Source organism: Typopeltis vanoorti, chromosome 8, assembly GCF_054136105.1.
Source record: "Typopeltis vanoorti isolate ZY-2024b chromosome 8, IOZ_Tvanoo_1.0, whole genome shotgun sequence".
NCBI classification, from domain to species: Eukaryota; Metazoa; Arthropoda; class Arachnida; order Uropygi; family Thelyphonidae; genus Typopeltis; species Typopeltis vanoorti.
Genome location: NC_143556.1, coordinates 109293773 through 109312579, shown reverse-complemented (window position 1 = coordinate 109312579; position 18807 = coordinate 109293773). Strand labels below are relative to the sequence as shown.

At 34.4% G+C, this 18807-nt stretch overlaps 1 protein-coding gene across 1 annotated transcript in view; it reads left to right on the top strand.

Moving 5' to 3' along the window:
• LOC150104276 (RYamide receptor-like) overlaps window positions 1-17855 on the top strand; it is a 180374-nt gene extending 162519 nt beyond the window's left edge. The window contains exon 5 of the mRNA XM_090396451.1: window positions 17628-17855. Coding sequence (XP_090252577.1) covers window positions 17628-17855 — 228 coding nt within the window. The remainder of the gene's footprint in view (window positions 1-17627) is intronic.
• The last annotated feature ends 952 nt before the right edge of the window (window positions 17856-18807 follow it).

The window sequence follows — 18807 nt, the reverse complement described above, 5'->3', positions numbered from 1 at the left end:
AAATAGTGAAGGCTAAATCCCACTCTCTTCATAAAAGCTAACCCAAGCTTCGATGTAGGTGGGATTAACTTGCCTCACTCATCTACAAGTAATCCTTATAAATGAATGCAGAAATTTGTGTTTTGTCACTCTTTCTCAATTATTATTATTATTATTCTGTATACTCTGTATTCAAAAATTCTGTATAGTCTTTATTGTTAATATTAGAAGAACATGTGTTGTAAATACATAATATAGAAGGAAAAAAGTATTATTAAAAATTTTAATTGAAATCCAATGTAGAAAATGCAGCACTTAGTGCTAAATTCTGTAAAATTATAAGTTGCAATGTCACTCAAGATGTTTATTGTATGTGTAAATATTTTAGCAATCCATAAAACGTAAACGTATTATTATTATTATTATTATTTGTTAAATTTCAAATCAAATCATCCAGTGTGTAGATGACACAGCTATGGTAGTCATACATAACGATTTAAACACTGCCACTGCAAATATTTAACACGAGATTGACCTATCTACTATCGAAATTTATCATTTGTTTTCTTTTTTGTATCATTCTCACATATAATAGGTTTCGAAACCTATAATACGACGGTTGTAATCGTTGGGGAAAGCAGTATGGGAAATAAAGAAGAACACAAGTGTAGAGAAGGAAGGAGAAGGATGACAAATTAGTTCAACACATTTGGAAATGAACTGTATAACGGGTGGTGACTACTTGCTGGTGTTCGTACATGATTAAAGTGAAGGAATGGTAGGGACCAGTTCAGAGGAGTAGCACCCATGGCAATACCTATAGAAAAGAACATTTAATACAACAGACTGTCTGTGGGAAATTGGCTGGAGGGAATCAGTGAGATATTATCAATTAATCCGGTTGTACTATTTCCATATACCTAAATTCTGAAAAGAAACTCACTGTATTCAGAAACCATCCACAAGCATACTTCAGTGCCAATAACTCTCATATATATATATATATATATATTGTGTTACAAAACAAAATGAGATCTATTGGAATTTACAGCGATATTAAGTGGAACATTACACAAATCATCTGCAAAATAAATTGAGAGTAAAGGCGAGCTAATCATATCAATTAAAAGACATAAGTTCCTCACTCATATCAGTACAAGTCTTACTTCATGTGAAACTTAAGGTATGATATAACGTCATATGTTATATATGGCGACTACAAGATTATGGGCTACAACATTACACAGAAATGTCACTAGAATACAAAATAGGAAAACTAATTTTCTGGGTTCTAAGAAATGATGCTGCCTTTATTTGTTATGCAATGACCGAACTCAAGACACTTACAGTGAAATACCTGTGTAGCTACCCAATGAATTAAAGTATTACTTCCACTTACCATAGAATAACTAGAAATACCTCTCAAACAACACGGCCACAATAAAATATAGAACGTACACATACAATAATTAAGATAAAACTACTTAGAGTTTTATATGACGAACATAATGAATAAACTAACATTTGAAAACGGAAACTCTCATTCATGTGAAGAACTAAAGAAAGGACATTGAGGAAATATTACAACAAAGGGAAAGTTGCACCTTATAAGCCTGAATGAAATTCCTTAATACTAATACATAGATAAATAGGTAAGTAGAACACGGGTTGTATAGAACCATATTATCACCAATATATATCAGCAGGGCCGGCCCTACCATACAAGCGAACCAAGCATCTCTTCGGGTTACAAAATATTGTGAAGCGCAGATTGATTCGAAAATATTTGGAAAATTCCTTTGTGTTGGCAGCTGAGGAAAATCAGCAAAGTTATTCAGCTGGTAACGGGGTGAAGACGTTCGGATATGTCATTTGGAGTCATCGGTCTAAAAAGCGAAAAGAAAACTGAGCGTTTCCTTTTCCGTGTCTTAACATTCTCTCTCATTATTTTCTTGAAATAATTTTTCACACATCCTCTAATTTTTTTACTGACCTCTTAACAAAGTAACCGAACGGTGACCATAGACGAGGGTTCGTGTCACTGACAATACTTCCCTTTCCTCCGGTTAAGGTGTAAAACGAAACACTGCTTTTAATGATTTCCAGATGTAGAGAACAATACAGGAAAGGGATACAAAGTGTGAGGTTCGTGGAAATGATTTTCTAAGAATGATTCCAAGTTTTTCCTGCAAAAGGGAAGCTTTTTTAGGAGATTCTTCTCATTTGGCCTGTCGTTCTCACAGCATCAGTAGTGAGAATTCGTCTCTAGCTATTTGTGGTTACTTAATGAATCTTGGAGTGTTAATAGATAGGAAGTTGAAGTGTAGAAGCCATGTGGCAAAGATTTCAAATACAACTCAAAAGATAATTGCAATGCTGAAACGAACGTTCACATGTGAAGATAAGGATGTTATTTTGCCTCTTTACAAGGCCTTGATAAGACCTCACTTGGATTAGTGTGCGCATGTCTGGTCTCCTGTTTTCCTTTGTGAAGACAATATGCTGATATATTGGAGAGAGTATAAAGGAGGGTGTTATAGTGATATCAGGCTTGTGGAATACTGATTTTGAAGACAGACTGAGAATTTGTAGACTGTAAACACTAAAAAACAAGAGCAAGAGGGTGATATAATTGAGACTTACAAACTTCTGAAAGATTCATACAGGATTTCAATTGATGGAATGTTTCAATTTATGGAGGGTGGGGAAAGAACGAAAGGGCATCCTTGGAAGCTCAGAATGAAGGCTGCCAAGAAGGGTGCGAAGGCTAGATTTTTGTCTCAGAGGGTGGTGCGCGATTGGAATGGATTGCCATTGGATGTTGTAAGTGCAAGCAGTGTGAATGAATTCAAGAAGAAGTATGATAGCTGGTGTGTGTAGTATGTGGCCTCCCTCGATGAGTTTCTGACTCCCTGGAGGCCTCTCTTAATAATAATAATGTAATAACTTTTTGTAATATAATAACTTTTGTAATAACGTTTTGTAATATAATAACTTTTGTAATAACTTTATTATCATTCACATATAATATTTACAATACGTACTTGATAACAATATGTGATAACATATTTTTTAATAATAATTTTTTTATACAAGTACATCTGTATATATCCATATACATTTACATTACATATGCATATGCACTATTACAATTTTTTTAACATTTTATTATGTCCAAGATAAATTATATGGGAAGCATTTCTGATTTCTTCCTCGAAGTTTTGCAGAGCTTATCTGAGGAAGATAATAGATGGCAGTGGTTTCGTGGGTATGTGTCTATATCGGTCGCAAGCAAGGTGTTTGTAGTTACGTGCTTGGAAGACTACAGCTGCTTGGATTTGGACATGGTGGGTTTGTGTCCTTGTAGTGGTGTTTTTTTTTGAGAGGGGTTTGTCATAGGTTTTGGTTGTGTGTGTGTGCGCGCGCGTGTGTGCGTGTGCGTGTGTGAGCGCGCGTGAGAGAGAGAGAGAGAGAGAGAGAAAAGGAATTTCTCTAATTTTCATTCTCACTATAATATTTATATAGCGCCTGTTTCAGCTCTCTGTATGTCCCTAGGTTTCTGTCGTCGAACGGCAGTTTGTTTATCATATCAGGTACGTAGAAGTTTCGGGTGCTTTGCCGTGGTGATTCTTGTACTTATATGTTATGTAGTTTGTTGACTGTGGTCTTGTTATCTGATATGTTGTTCTGGTTACTCTATATAGCAGTGTTTCTGAACCTGTGGTCCGCGACGATGGGACAGGCGGCCCCCAGGCAGACTTAAATTAATTAAATAAATATATTTTTTAAATTATTCAAACAAAACAAATTAAAATTGAGTAAGTAAGTAAAAAATAATTGAAATCAAATGGAGCATTAAAAAAACAACAAATAGCGTCAGAATATTCAAAGGCGGAAGCAATAAAACTATATGGTTGTTCACTTCACCCTTCTTTTATTATTCGTAATGAACGCGACCAACACGAAATAGAACGGAATACAGCATCAAACATTCATGTATGCCACGATGAAGTAGAACGCCGCATAGCTGAATCCAAAGGAATTATCCTAGACTCTTCTCACGTAAACAGTAACCTTAATTATAGTTTGGCAGACTCACATAGCTCTGCTATCAGATATAGGCGCACTTGTGAAGTCACACGCTCTCATATGCCTAACAATAGAACTTTAGCCCGGACTGCAGCTTCAGTTCAAACTTAATTCCAGTTCATAGTCTGTTACTGTAGTGGTACAATATTTCATTACGGTGTTGTTTATGTTTGCTTTTAATGTTCTCACGCCTGAAGAAGTTGGCATTCCGACGAAACATGTTGTGCGTTAAATTAATTTTTTTTTTCTAATTCTCGGAATTAAATCAGTAAATAATATGAACATATCTACATACCGAGTCAATATAGCTGATAATCATATATATATATATATATATATATATATATATATATATATATATATATATATATATATATATATATATATATATATATATATACATACACACACACACACACACACACACACACATACATACATACACACAGATGGAAACTATGAGAGTTTCACTGAAGTCGTCCAGAATCGGCCTTTTGACCGAAATACTTCTGAACTCCATATTTGAGTATTTCAGCATTACTAGTCGAATGTTTTCTATTCCAGATGCTTTTCCACATTTCAGTTTTTGATGGCTTTTTTATTATCTCAAGAATATTGTATTCCTTACTGCATTCCTCATGAATTTTTCCTATCGCTGTTTTGGCACTGTTTATCTTCAAAGATAACTGTAGATGTCCAGCATATGTTTATCTTGACATTTCGTCTCATCTCTTCTGATTCTTTCTACAGTTCTCTTTCCTCTATTTCTCAGCTTTTTCAACATCCTTCAGAACATCTGACCATCTTCTTACAACCTTTATAAAAAGCATAGCTGTCTTACATTTCTCTGTATTCTCCCAGGGAACCTGTAGATTTACTTGCTGAGAATTTTTTGTTTTCTTCTTCTTCAAGGATTGCATTCTTAAATCCTTGACTTTATCATGAAATTCTCATTTTTTATGTTTTTAAACTATTTCTTTTACTACATGCCTACTGGCTGAATCAATCAATGTTTTCTTCAGAGTTTGCCACAGAGAATTCAAGGTTTTGTTATTGTTTTCAAACTTCTTATTTATTTATATTTTTTAAAAATTATATTTGAATGTACACTTCACCTTCAAAAGCTACTCGACTTTAATCCTTTTTAAAACTTACTTAGATTTTTTTAATATGGGATTCATTTTTACCCTACTTAAATTTAATTATGTGTTGTTTTCATGTGTTTTCTCGGTTAATGCATTTATTTTTGCGCTGGAAATCTTAATTCCATAATGAATATTATTCAAGTATTCTTGTGGATAGTCATGCGAAGTTGTGTCATGTGATGACTCCAGTCGAGACTACTTTATTTCCATTACAGTACATCCGTTAGAAGAGACACTTAGTCCCAAACAGCAGTGTTATTATCTCGATGCAGTAAGAAACAGGGCAAATTATCATGTGATAGTTGGGCACATTCTAATGAGCGTGGATGTTTTCAGTAAACCAACCTGCAAGATAAATTCGATTACTAATTTTGCATAAGTGCAACTGAGAGATACGATCGATGTTGAAATCAATTTGACTGGACGTAGAAGAATGCAATAAAATGTTTCCCTATTAGAGTGGAACTATTTACTTTTAAGTTGCATATACATTAACTAAATTTTATTCGAAATCGTTTGATTTTATCAACCGAAAATAATATTTAAAAATGAAAAATATTCCTTGTAAAGATGTGAAAGTACACTTACTCGGATTACAGATTTCTCCTTAAGATAATAAATGCTTTAGGAGATAATGAAAATTAATTCACTCACCTAAATTTTCTTTCGATAACTGATATTAAAATTTAATGAAGGGGAAGTGTGTTACAAAAATAAAACTTCGTAAAATCGTCTCAAAATTTTCTTAACTCACCTAAAAATATATATAAAAAAATTGATTTTAAAAGAAGAAAAGATTGATTCCCTAAATTTTGGCTTTGTTAAAAACAAGAAGTGAATAGCATCAGTCATTTTGTATTATTTGTGAAGATCTCAATAGCGAAATAGGGAAACCTAATAAACAGTTGCGTCATCTCGAAGGTGGACTAAATCGATAAGGACATACCATTTGCGTTTTAAAGCGAAAATACTAAGACTGAAAGGTTACTATAATTTGTTTTACTATAATCATGCTGCTATTTTAAGATGTCTAGTTTAATCATAGAGATGCGGAAAAACGTGATCTGGCTTTTACTTTTATGGAATATCTGATAATCAAGTTTATACATGATAAGGATAAAGGGAACATTTCACGACAAAATATAATAATGCAATACAATGGCAGATATAATTTCAGAAATGCATACAGTTTAGAAATATCAAAGCAGAGTGTGCTGCGATGCACTGTGGCAATTAATTAAAATAGACTTTAATTAATGGTGTATTCAGATATGTCGATGATAGGCTATTTTTTGTGACTTGCTATTTTTTGTTTTTGTTTTTATTTTTGCTTCCTATTGTTGATTGGTACCATAAGTGGGCTATCCATTATTTAAACTATTTTTAATTATATTTATATTTTTACATAATTCGAAGACTCCGCTCTAGTCACTAAACATCGAACTTTTTCAAGCCGCTTCAGACTTCCAGTAAACTAGACAGTGGTTTCACATCGGACAATAAGATTCATGTCCACTTAAAGGCAATCACAAACATCCGTGTCATTCGAGCCTTCACTTCAATGGCCCAGTGACATCCAGAGAATACGATATTTTTTCAAATCCCATAAACAAAGGTGATTACATTTGTTATGTTAATTACCACAGTTCGATGAACTATGTATGTTATGAAGCATAGAGAAATCTTCATTTCTCCCTCCATCATCATCATCATCATTTTCTAAAACATTATTTCTCCCTCCGTCATCATCATCATCATCATCATCATCATTTTCTAAAACATTCTTTAGTGTCCCCGATCTTCCAATTATTCTTGGGTTTTATAATCATAATCTAAGATTGTTGGTAGCCTCAGTCCTTTATAGGAACGCTTTAAATAGCCTTATCTTGCAAGCATACAGTACTATAAAACTTTCACATATCATCGTAACCGCCTCTCCTGATTTAGGCTGAAAAACCCAAGTTTCGGGTCATTGATCAATCCATATCTTTTCAGTATAAGAGCACTGTCTGAGTGAGCTCTGGACGTTCCTTCTCTTAGTGCATGTCTCTATTTTCCTGCATGAATGACCAAGTGGACATGTTTCTGCCCTACAACCAACACGCAGTAGATTCGAATCCGAATCTACTGCGTGTCACAAACATCCCATGCCGAAACTTGAGCATGGGATGTTTGTGAATGTCTTAATATACGCTATCTATCAATAATTGTCCGGACACCCCTGATTTTTGAAGTTATGTACCATTCCAGGTTTGTTAATAACATAAACATTGGTGTGTAGACAGTAGGAAGCAGTATTTCATCGTAGCAGTTGAATATAGGTGGCATGGCAACATGACGTGAACTCAGTGACTTCGAGAGAGGTTTTATCGTGGGTTGTCACATTGGTGACTGTCCATACGTGCTATTGCCGCTCAACTGGCTCATTCAAAATCAACGGTTGGCGATGTGATCAACAAATGGAGACTTTCTGGCATCACTATTGTAGGAAAGCACTTAGTGAGGCCGCCGAAAATCACTGACAGGGACAGTAGGATGTTAAAACAAGTGTCACGCAAAAATGGCTACAATCGGCATAGACTATCCATGATGAGTTTCTTAGCGCCAGTAACACCATGGTGAGCACTAATATTGTACGGAAAGAATTCCATTTACTGGGTTTCCACGGAAGAGCACGCAAGCCGAAGATCACAAGAGTGAACAAGACCTACTGCAAAGATGGAGTGAACTGGACAACTGAACCAGTGTAAAACGGTACGCGGAGCAATGAACCAAGTTCACCTGTTTCCAGTCTGATGGCAGAGTGTGGAGGCAGCCAAGTGAACGCTTATTACCACAGTGTGTTTTACCCACAATAAAATTAGGTGATTTAGGAGTAATGGTGTGGGATGCATTCAGCTGGTTTGGAGTGGGACCACTGGTCCTTGTCCGCGGTTCCATGAAGGCAGCTCAGTATCTTGATGTTCTGGATAATGAGGTGCTACATTGTGGAATTTTTATGGAACGAACTCGTGTTACTATCAGTGCCCCATGCCAAAAAGCTGCAGCTGTTATGGAATGGTATGAAGAGATAAGTGTTAAACGACTGCCCCTGTGCAGAGTCGTGACGTCAACCCCATCGAACACCTGTGGGACGAACTGGAGCATCAATTGAGATCCGGAGCAGCACATCCTCAATCTGTCACTGAAGTCAGTGCTTCTTTCATGGAGAAATGGACAAAATTCCACCTGATGTCAGCTGCACATTGGTGGAAAGCCTACCTCAAAGTGGGCAGGAGGTGATCGAAGCCAAAGGTAGACATACACGATATTAGGGTTCGCCTGCTGGTATCAAAGTGTCCGGATAATTATTGGTAGATAGTGTATATTTCATGTGACTTCGCATTTAGTAGTAATGCGAATGTGAAATCGCATTACTACTAAACCGCTTTATTAGCTACAGCAAATTCTTACATATTTATTGGTTTTTATTGAAATATACTTCTTCAGGCGAGTTTCCAAGAAATAAGATGACAAAAAGAGACTTTTCTCAAGCTAACTGTAGTGGAATCAACGATCCTAATACAGTTTAGCAATCACGAATGGTACCATATGCAAAATATATCATTAAGACTAAATGCATAATGTGCAGGATATCCTAGGTCAGAGCGCTTAAATATGATCTGATAGACATTGTAATCATACCGTGAGTTTAAGTTTATTTGTTAAATTATTTTTAACAAGTTGAAATGCAGTTTAACCAGTTGAATGCAGTAAACGTTTTTTTTTTTTTTGTGTGTCGTCCTGCTTATTTATTGTGATTCTCCGGAAGAAGCATACTCCAATAGTACAGGAAATTAGTCAATATTTTGAAGCTAAAATTTTGTTTTAGAAAAAATATGGTCCAAATACCAAAATTCACACGAATCATTCAAGTCTTTTCCCGTCACAGCTATAAAATGATTCGTGATCTGGTGTTCTCCAAGAACTATCAAGTTATTCAAAATGAACATTAGTAGCTTCTCTTTTTCTATACTGTAGTCTACCGCATTTGTTTACTATGTAAAGTTCTGCAAACTCTTAAAAAATTCATTTTTTAAGTTCTGAAAATTAAAAAATGAATAAGAAACCAACAAATTACAAATTTTAATTTATCTATCTAGCTCAAGATTCTCCATAGTACAGTCTGTTTTGACGATGCCCTTTCGTTGAAAAGGCCTGAATTAGAATCCAGTATATGATGCAAAGAACCTTTAACACGGCTTTTCATTTGAAAGTTAATCAGCTGATGTCATAGTTTCATAAGGTGGCGAAAGGGTTTTTTTATCCCGAAAATTTTGCTTTTTCATTATCCATATTATCCCGTCGGATATGATTTTGAAATCCTACATGTTGCTTGTTGAGTCTACGGTAATGCGTAGACTTACCAAGTGTAGTCTTTAACTAGCTTCAAGTGTAAGCCTTATGAAAATGGTAATGTGTTGATTGTGGTAGTGAGGACTGTCGTATCAAACTGCATCAACTGATTCAAGCTGTGAAAATAAGTCAACGTCGGACTCGATCACAACATTAGAATTCCTAAATGAATTAGTATAAAGAAGTAAAAAAATATGCTAATGTGGTGGCCTAATCCGACTGTGACGTATGATCACGGATTGTCGTCAATGGCAATCCTGTGATAAATAATGTTATCCTTAGAACTACGAGTTTCGGGGAAACCTTACTTAAGGTACAACCGTACTTTATTTCAGTGGAAGAGGCTGAACACAATATTCCTTCAAGTTTGTTAGCTATCAAAGTTTGATAATCAACGCAACTAATGATTAATATAATTACTCGTATTTTTAAAGTTTTTGTGATAGTTTGTAATGGTGATGCATTTTTGATCACTGGTAGTGAAATGAAATTGTAGATATCCTAAAAATGATGTGTTATGTGCTTCAGATGAACACACGTGCTTCAGACACACATGACTAGGTAATTGTTTGAATACACAGAAATCCAACATGCCTGCTATACGTGGATTCACTAGTAAATAATTGAACCAGAGAAATGTAACAGGTATCATCCATGTTTGTGATAAATTAATTTGTAATAAATTTCTGAAGAACTTATTAGTGAGCGAAACTAGCAGTCGTAAAAATTACGTGTTCAGAATTATGTTATCACAAAATTATGTTATCAAATATGAAAAATGTGAAATATGTGAAATATGTTATCACATATTTCACATATGAAATTCACCATTTCATATGTGAAATGCAGCGTTGTCAGTTTAAGTAAACTGTATCACAGCAACAAATGTTACAGAAGCACTTACACAGAGACAATGAAACAATGTACTTACTACAAATTGCATGAGAAAAACGGACATTACTTTGTAGGGGACCTGAAGTATGGTTTCGAATATCGTCTCTACAAATACCGAATTTAGTGAGTGCGTCAGCTCCAATATCTGATGTATTCATTGCATAAGTGACCATTCTTACCTGCACAAGCAGGAATATTTCTGGCTGAATGACAAAGATTAAATCCAGCAACAATAGAAGCTTAAATGAGTTGCCTGTGCATATAGGCCAATTACATAGGTACTCAAGAATTTCAACAGATTAAAAAATGTCATTTGTAATAAAATACGGAGACTGCATGAAAGTGCTCAGAGTTGTATGTTTGAAAATCCTTGTTCTTCCTCTGAGACATAAAATGCTGGTTATAGACTGGCTATAGTGCTTTCAGAAGCACAGGCTCATTGGACTTCCTATTGGTTATATAAACGGAGAGAATCAAATTTCCTGTTGATTTGTAACCGTTTCAGACAGTGTAGGACAAGATTTTAGGCACTGTTTTATGAGTTTCTATCCAGAAATGATGTTGGAAGATCCTTCTTTTGGAGGAAAGAGTTCGGCTTACCAGCAACCTAGATACGCTTTTCTACTCAAATAAGTCTTGAAATATATTGTTAAAATTAAAACCAGTAAGTCTTACAGGATGGCAATGCAGTTATCTAATATAAAAAAGGCTGCAAATATGGTTAGCAGATTATGGATGGTGACAAGTTTCAACGATCTCCGGTCCAGTACATTTCTCTTACTTGATTTCGATCAATTCAACATGGTATCCTAGACACATATAGGAGAAAAAAAACCCAAATTCAAATTTCTTGCATGAAATTATAGTCCGGAAGTCTTCTTTTTGAGGAATTCAGAGCTATTGATTCAAGCTAGAAAAACATAGCCCTGAATTGTCTACTTCTCGATGACTTCCCAAATATACGCTACACAATGAATCAGCATAGCACATGTTGTGAAGTGACCGAGAAGTGGGAAATTCAGGGATATGTTTCAGCATTAGGATCTAAAGGCTGTTCAAGAAGTTTCTGACGACGCTTTTAATGCGTTGTCTGGTCAACGCATAAGTTAGTTCCAAGTTAGTAAACTTAAATGTTGGAATTTTCATTCATCATCATTATCATATCTTGCTTGTTGCTATGGACTTTAAATACAAATTCCTCCACATAAAACTACCTGGGTAATACAGTAGACAGCAACAATATTCTTTGAATGGAAAGAAAAGAATCGTTCAGTTTCAGTCTTCGTACCAGAGAAAGATTTGTAAGAATTTTTCTTAAAATAAAAGTGAGAAATAAAAGTGAGTTATTTAGTTTCAATGTGGGCAGTATGGTTTTACCTTCAGGAAACTCGAATGCTTACATACAAACCCGACTAATAACTCATGCTATTTACAGACATAATAACGCATTCTCTTCATAAGCTTTAATTGCCTTTGCATAATCTTAAACAAGCAGCAATGTCCCACATAAAATATCCTGATTTACTGACTTAACAGTATAGCTTATTTATCTGTATTTTTCTGGTAGCATATTACACACGCTCTTGTTTATTTCTAAAAAAAAGTAGAATCGAGTTTTAGTTCCGTTCCTATTAACAATGATTTCCTAATCGCGTTGTTTTATAAATGTCAAGATTAATAGTACGACTTTCACATTTAATCTTCAGCGTTTATTCTTTTAACCAAAAATACAATTGGAATTATATGTTTGTTCCTTTGTTTGTATTTAAATAATCGTTATAGTTTCATTTTTATGATTCTTTGTTTACACAATTCACATACTTGTCAGGGACGACCCACATAAAAGTCATTGACTAGGAATATCATTTGTTTTGAAAGCAGAGATTTTTGTTACTTGACAGTAAATTAATTTTTAAGTTAACCGTATTTTAGCTCATAGAGAGTATAGTTTTATTTCTAACCTATCGATATTTCTATTTATGAAAGGTCAATGATCTTTTTTCTCAGATAGATGCACCTTGGATTGTGGAGAATACTGCCTCTGGGTTCTTGTAATCTCGAAATGAATTCTGTGGAACGTGAAGAAAAACATACCAAAGATCGACGCAACTGTTATCATTGAAAACAAGTCCTACCAAGATGAAAGATTTTCGACGAGATCTCTCGTCATTATAACTACGATTTTGTACTATTTATATGAAACAGAGATCTGGATGAAGTTTTATTTTATCTTCAGTATAACCCTATAATGCAGATAGGGAGTTAGCTCTGATATAGGGAAAGAAGGATTTTTCTCTTCCAAACTTAGTTTTTTTATCTTGCTAAAAAAGGCAAACTTGCTCGAAGAATATACTCAATTAACAGATATTAAACTTTAACTTTCTGGTATTAGTTGGTTCGGTCATGATACAAATAAAACCAATTCTTTTTTTCCTTTCGCATATTTTTAAGGCCCTCTTCCTTACCCTATGACAGAGTCTGCAAGATGCTCTTTTTCCTTTGATTTTCAGAGAGGAGGAGAAGAAGAAGAAGAAGAAAAGAAAAGAAAAGAAAAGAAAAGAAATATCGTCTGCTTATCATTGTCCCTTTTCCCCTTATTTTTCAATATCATGATGGTTCCAAATTGAAGTTTTAAGATATTAAAGAAATATGTTTTTAAAAACGCGTGGATAGGCTTATATGTTCGTCAGAAATTTTTGTAATAGCTTTCACGGTTCGATATGAACACAGATGATTAAGAAAATAACTATTTATTAACATCCGTTCACCTAAGGACAAATGCACTCCTTTATCACATCCAGGAGTCTATGAAGTGCCCTGTTCTTGCCATCAAAGCTACTACTAATAATAGACAGGAAGAACTGTGGACATCCGCCTCAGTGAACACAAAAAATATATCCCACACTTTCGCTATGGCAAGTCGGGTCTGGCAGACCATGTTTTGGATACCCCTGCACACAGGATCAATTGGAAAGAAACAAAAGTAATGCACAGAAGCTTCTACAAGTCAGAGAAGTTGTTCCTGGAATCAACAGAAGTCTTAAAACATACTCCAAACCTTAACAAGTATGGCTGTATAAATATACCAAAGATTTGGGAGACAGTCATCTTAAGACCAAATTAATATTTATTACTTTTATTTTTTTCATTTTTTCAAACTTTCTAAGACTATCATTTGGACTATTATTTCAAAACTTTGAATTTTTTTTTTAACCTAGATGGCGCCATATTAGGACTTTAGGCTTGTGTTGCACGCTGCAATTACTAATACTATTCCCACTGTTACACCGGAAAGTGGTTGTTTTGCATTTGTAACAAACTTTGTGTTGTGTGCTCTGAAGATGCTGGATATAATACTAGCGAAATATTAGCTTTTAACTGTGTTCATATCAAACCGCGAAATCTATTACCAAAATGTTTTTAAAAAATCTTTCTTTTATAAATATATCTAAAATAAAAATGTATGAATGAATCCGAAAACATTTCCATGCCATTTAATGACATTATTTACGCTTTGTTCCGATGAAAATTTGAAAATGATGATTGGGAAATAGGAATTATGCTTTAAATTGAGAAACACTTCTTCATCTATACACAGTTTATTATTATTATTATTATCGAATGAAGTAACGCAATTGTCTTACTTCATTTAATAATAATAATAATAATAATAAATATTTTTGATTTCGTTTCTTGTGATATCAATTTCATGTCAGAGAATCATATAGTTTTTGGGTTTTTTGTCAGCTAATTAACCTATTCCAAATTATTAACGAATTATTTCTTTAGTGAGCTCTTTGAGCTCACTAAAATAAGCACCTACGAAATAGTTGCTTGTTAGTGATTTATTTATTATTTTGTTTGAAGCTGCGAGACAAGTAAGTATATCATGTTCATTTTGCACGTTAGCCGGATGGTTTGTCTATACAGCAACAAAAAAATCCTGTGATTCTGTTAGAGAAAGCGTCATGCGTATGTACTAAACAATATTTTTTTTTTTCATTTTTAGTTGAGAAGGAAATGTTAATAGGCATTCTTGGGCCCTAAATAAGATTGGAGTGCTGATTTTTCCAGCTGAGGATATTAGCCAATAATCGTTTAATGATTTTTGAATGTTAATTTAGGAAACAAGCGAAAAGCAATATAAAAATAATGGCAATTCGTTCATTGTTCATAATTTCTGTACTTCTAATAAGCAGCAGTCTTCTTAATAACAATCATTATAAGGAATTTCCGTTCAATCATGATAACCCTTTGTCCCAAAGGTAACAATCAGATTTCGCAAACAACGTCGGAAGATGCCTTCTTCTAAATATATCACGAACTGTACCATCATTATTTTCCGCTAGTAGCAACCTGATCCTCATACAACAGCCATGCTTCTATCAGACAGACAAAACATAAAGCAACGCCTATTACATGAAGAGCTTGGTCTGCAGAATTACGGGCCAGTCCCTCGATAAATTACTTTCACTAGAATTATCCCGATAATTTCTGGTTAGTGTCAGCTGTTTCTGAAAGAATGGCATTCCCATGAACTGATCTTAGTTTAGCGAGCTCTTTGATTTGATGCACCCATCATTTGCACAACATATGATGTAAGCATAACGTGTATACGTCTGTGGATATTCAAAAGAATTTCTTTATTATCTTCTAAAGTTCTTCAGAAACTTTTAAGCGAAATTAGTTTAGCAAATAAAGTTTATCTATAAAAATATTTTGAGTAGTATTCATCGGTTTAGATTTTGCTGTATAATGTATTTACTAAGAATGTTCCTAAAAGTGTTAATAATAGCATACTTGAAGTATTCATATAATTTATGTTTGACGTACTCTGACATTTTACAATAGTAAGAGTTCTTTTGGTACTTAGATATTTTGCTCATTGTAAATTATCAATTTTCACTAATACGTCAAATAAGTTGCTACTCACGATGTCCTCTTAAAAAGAAGCACACAATCATAGGATCAGCTCTAAGTAGTCTCCTTTCATTAAGTGCAAATCTCAATCGTAGTTTTACAGGGAAAATTGCATAACCATGCTTCTCTGGCTCAAACAAAAATTAAATAAATAAATAACTTTCTTTCCTCCGATGTCAGAGATTTTTATACTGTGGAGTGTTACTCATAGGGGGCATGATATGAACCCTTTTGTATAAGACTCCATGATTTGATTCAATGCGATATCCATTATTTTGAATTTTCGGGGATACAGATGTGTCGTTAATTCTGTGACTTACATGATGTTCTTGAAGGGATTCTACATCTAACCATTCCATCCCATCTTCCTCTTGAACTTAGTGCTTTGTTGCTTCACCCGTAATTCTAAGCAACTCAAACCTAAGTTTATAACAAGGGGGAAAGAAGGAAGTCTACCTGAAAGCAAATTCAAAATTCTGTCACTTCATTTGAGCCTGTTACTGTTTTTTTCCCATTAACTTTTGTATTTGATATTCCCGCTAAAATTTTCTCAGTGAATTAAATCACGACCAAGAAACTGACCGAGCTATGGACGCGCTACAGACTAGAGCGGTATCATATCATGTATCGATTTTTCCTCTATACTCATGCGGGCTATTTTTTTTTTTTTTTACAGGACTGTCAAGCACAGTTAGCGCTCAACCTCGTTTTTTATCTATATCTGATCTTTTTAACCAAAGATGAATTAAAAACATCAATAGTCTCTTCCAAGAAGTCAATGATGCTCTATTTCTTAAGAAACCATATGGTCTAATAAATATGATGCTGCAGTTACCTGTATAACTCTGTAACTTCGTAGCTCTGCCGTACTTTATTACTGGGTTGAAATCGTGCTGCGTATGTTTTTCTGATTTACGTCGTCGTGAAGTCTATGCGACTGGAAACTAGGCCGATGTCATCGATATAGAGAAGGGCGTTGATGTCTTATGCATATATTGCATTAGTTGAAAGATAGGAGATTATTAATTTCAGCGCTCCACATTTTGTTTTCTGTTCAGTCTTTTTTTTTTCAAGCAGTTGAACGTTATCATGAATGTTTTTAAGCTTTTGATGACTCCAAGAGGAAATATGAAGTTTACAAGACTGAGTGGTGCATTTTCATTTGACTTAAGTAAGGGTATTTAGCCGGCCCCTCTTTTTATTTCAGGAACTATGTATTTTCAATGTGTTTTGCTGTATTTCATAGTTCCTCATCCGGGTAAGGGACTTGTTTTAGGCATCTTCTTTACTTCAGCACTGTTATGATTCTAGGCACTTTGATTTCTGAGAAAATATCATTAATAAGGATATTATCTAGCTACTCTTCACTAGCTTGTATTTCGGAAGTTTCGCGTCCTATTGTCACGAGTTGATCATTTTCGATTTTAGTGTGGCTATTCGTTCATGAACTTCTGTTCGAGTGTGCCTTGTGACTCATAGAACATACTATAATAACAGTTTCATTTGGGGGGGGGGAGTAGTTTCTCAAGTCAGACAGTTTCTTAATATTTTATAATATTCAGTGTCTGGATTAATTGTCTGAGTAATTAACATAACTGCTCTCAATACAACAAGCTGAGGATTCGAATCCGGGTATGAATGTCCGTAATTATCTTTAATTGGGATATGAAGTATCATTTCTTGGTGTGCGGCCATCTCTCCCGCTTACTGGAGGTCTGAAGTGGCTTGAAAAAGTTCCGTGTTTGTTCTCTTCAGTAGGATTTCCGGACTGCGTAAAAAATAAATGAAAAATACAATAAATAAATAAAATAATAAGATATATATACAAAAAAACATTCCTCAGCCCATCGATGGTGCTGATGTACTATACTTTTATAAAGGTTGGTAGGTGGGTGGGAGATGCATAAAGAATATTAAGAGGATAACGACTCTCATACAAAATTCGCTAAAGAATTAGGACTTTTCCATAACTTTTCTTTGTGCATTTTATCGTGCAGATAGATTTCACATAGTATTATTTTCCTCTTTTAAGTAAATTGAAAATATTCTTACCGAATTATTATTTACATTCACTTACCTTACAAAAGAAAAGGTCAAATATATGTTTATGATTATTTAATCATTGCTTTTCACACACTTAAAAGTTTTAAAATATATATTGATGTAGAGTATTCTGTAATGTTTTGTTTTTCTTTTGATTAATAGGCAGACCTTAAACAGCTGATCTTCTGCTGTTGCCGTAGTCCTCCACCAAAAGTAGGGCGAGGTCTAATGACCGTGCAAGCAAGTAATTATAGCTCTTTCCGAACCACCACATTAGTTGTGTCCAACAGCTGTTCAGTCAATAGTACTTACTCCGCCACTTCGGTTCCTTTGAGAAGAATCGCAAGCAAATCTAATCACGGCCTGCCTGTAAACGAAGATCAGATTTAAAATTTGGAATAAAATTCCAATACCACTAATATACATAATATTCTCTCATATATATGAGTGTTTAAAATTTTAAATAATCAAAACCAGAAGACTCAAACAATGAGTCGCCTGCTTCTCTCCACTAGTTGTGGGGACGGCTTGGTTCACTTTTTTTAATGACATATTTCTTAGCTGTGTAGATCCGAAAAAAACATTCCACGCAAAATTACTAGTGTTTCTCTCGTTTTTTTTTTTTTTTCAATCTGAAAAAAAAAAGTATGCGGTCCTGGCTGTTTTGTGTTTCGGGTGCCTAATGTCAACAAATAAAAGGAGACTGTTTAAAATTGTGTCTAAAATTTTCAAATTTTCAAAATTGACAGATGTTACGATATTGCCTGAATGTACTATTATAAGACTGTTTTATTTTTAATGCATATTTGTACGTCAAAGCTGTCTGTTCTTTGCAGTATGGGGGTATGGGATATTTTTTCGCTCATATACAAATCATACTCCAAATTCATCATCATCAATCAACTATGTGTACTAATAACGATCATAATTTGTTGTGAGTGGATATAACTACAAGACTTTCAGATCTGTCACATATACTGCACCGAATAATTTGTTTATTGCAAGAATGAGGCGCAGGAAATAAAATAAAAATGTCCTAATCAAATCACGTTACGGCTTCACAGAGTGATCCGTAGTTAATTTAAGAAAATGTCAAACGAATAAGAAGCAATCCGAGTGATATTAATACGCAATATTTGACTAAAAGCATGCAAACTAGCTGGAGAATACGGGCGCAATTAACAGACATATACAGACAGACAGACATAGTCTTTGTTGCTTCACCCATAATTCTAAGCAACTCAAACCTAAGCTTATATCAAGGGGGGAAAGAAGGAAGTCTACCAGAGAGCAACTTCAAAATTCTGTCACTTCATTTCAGTCCTATTAATTCAACTTTATT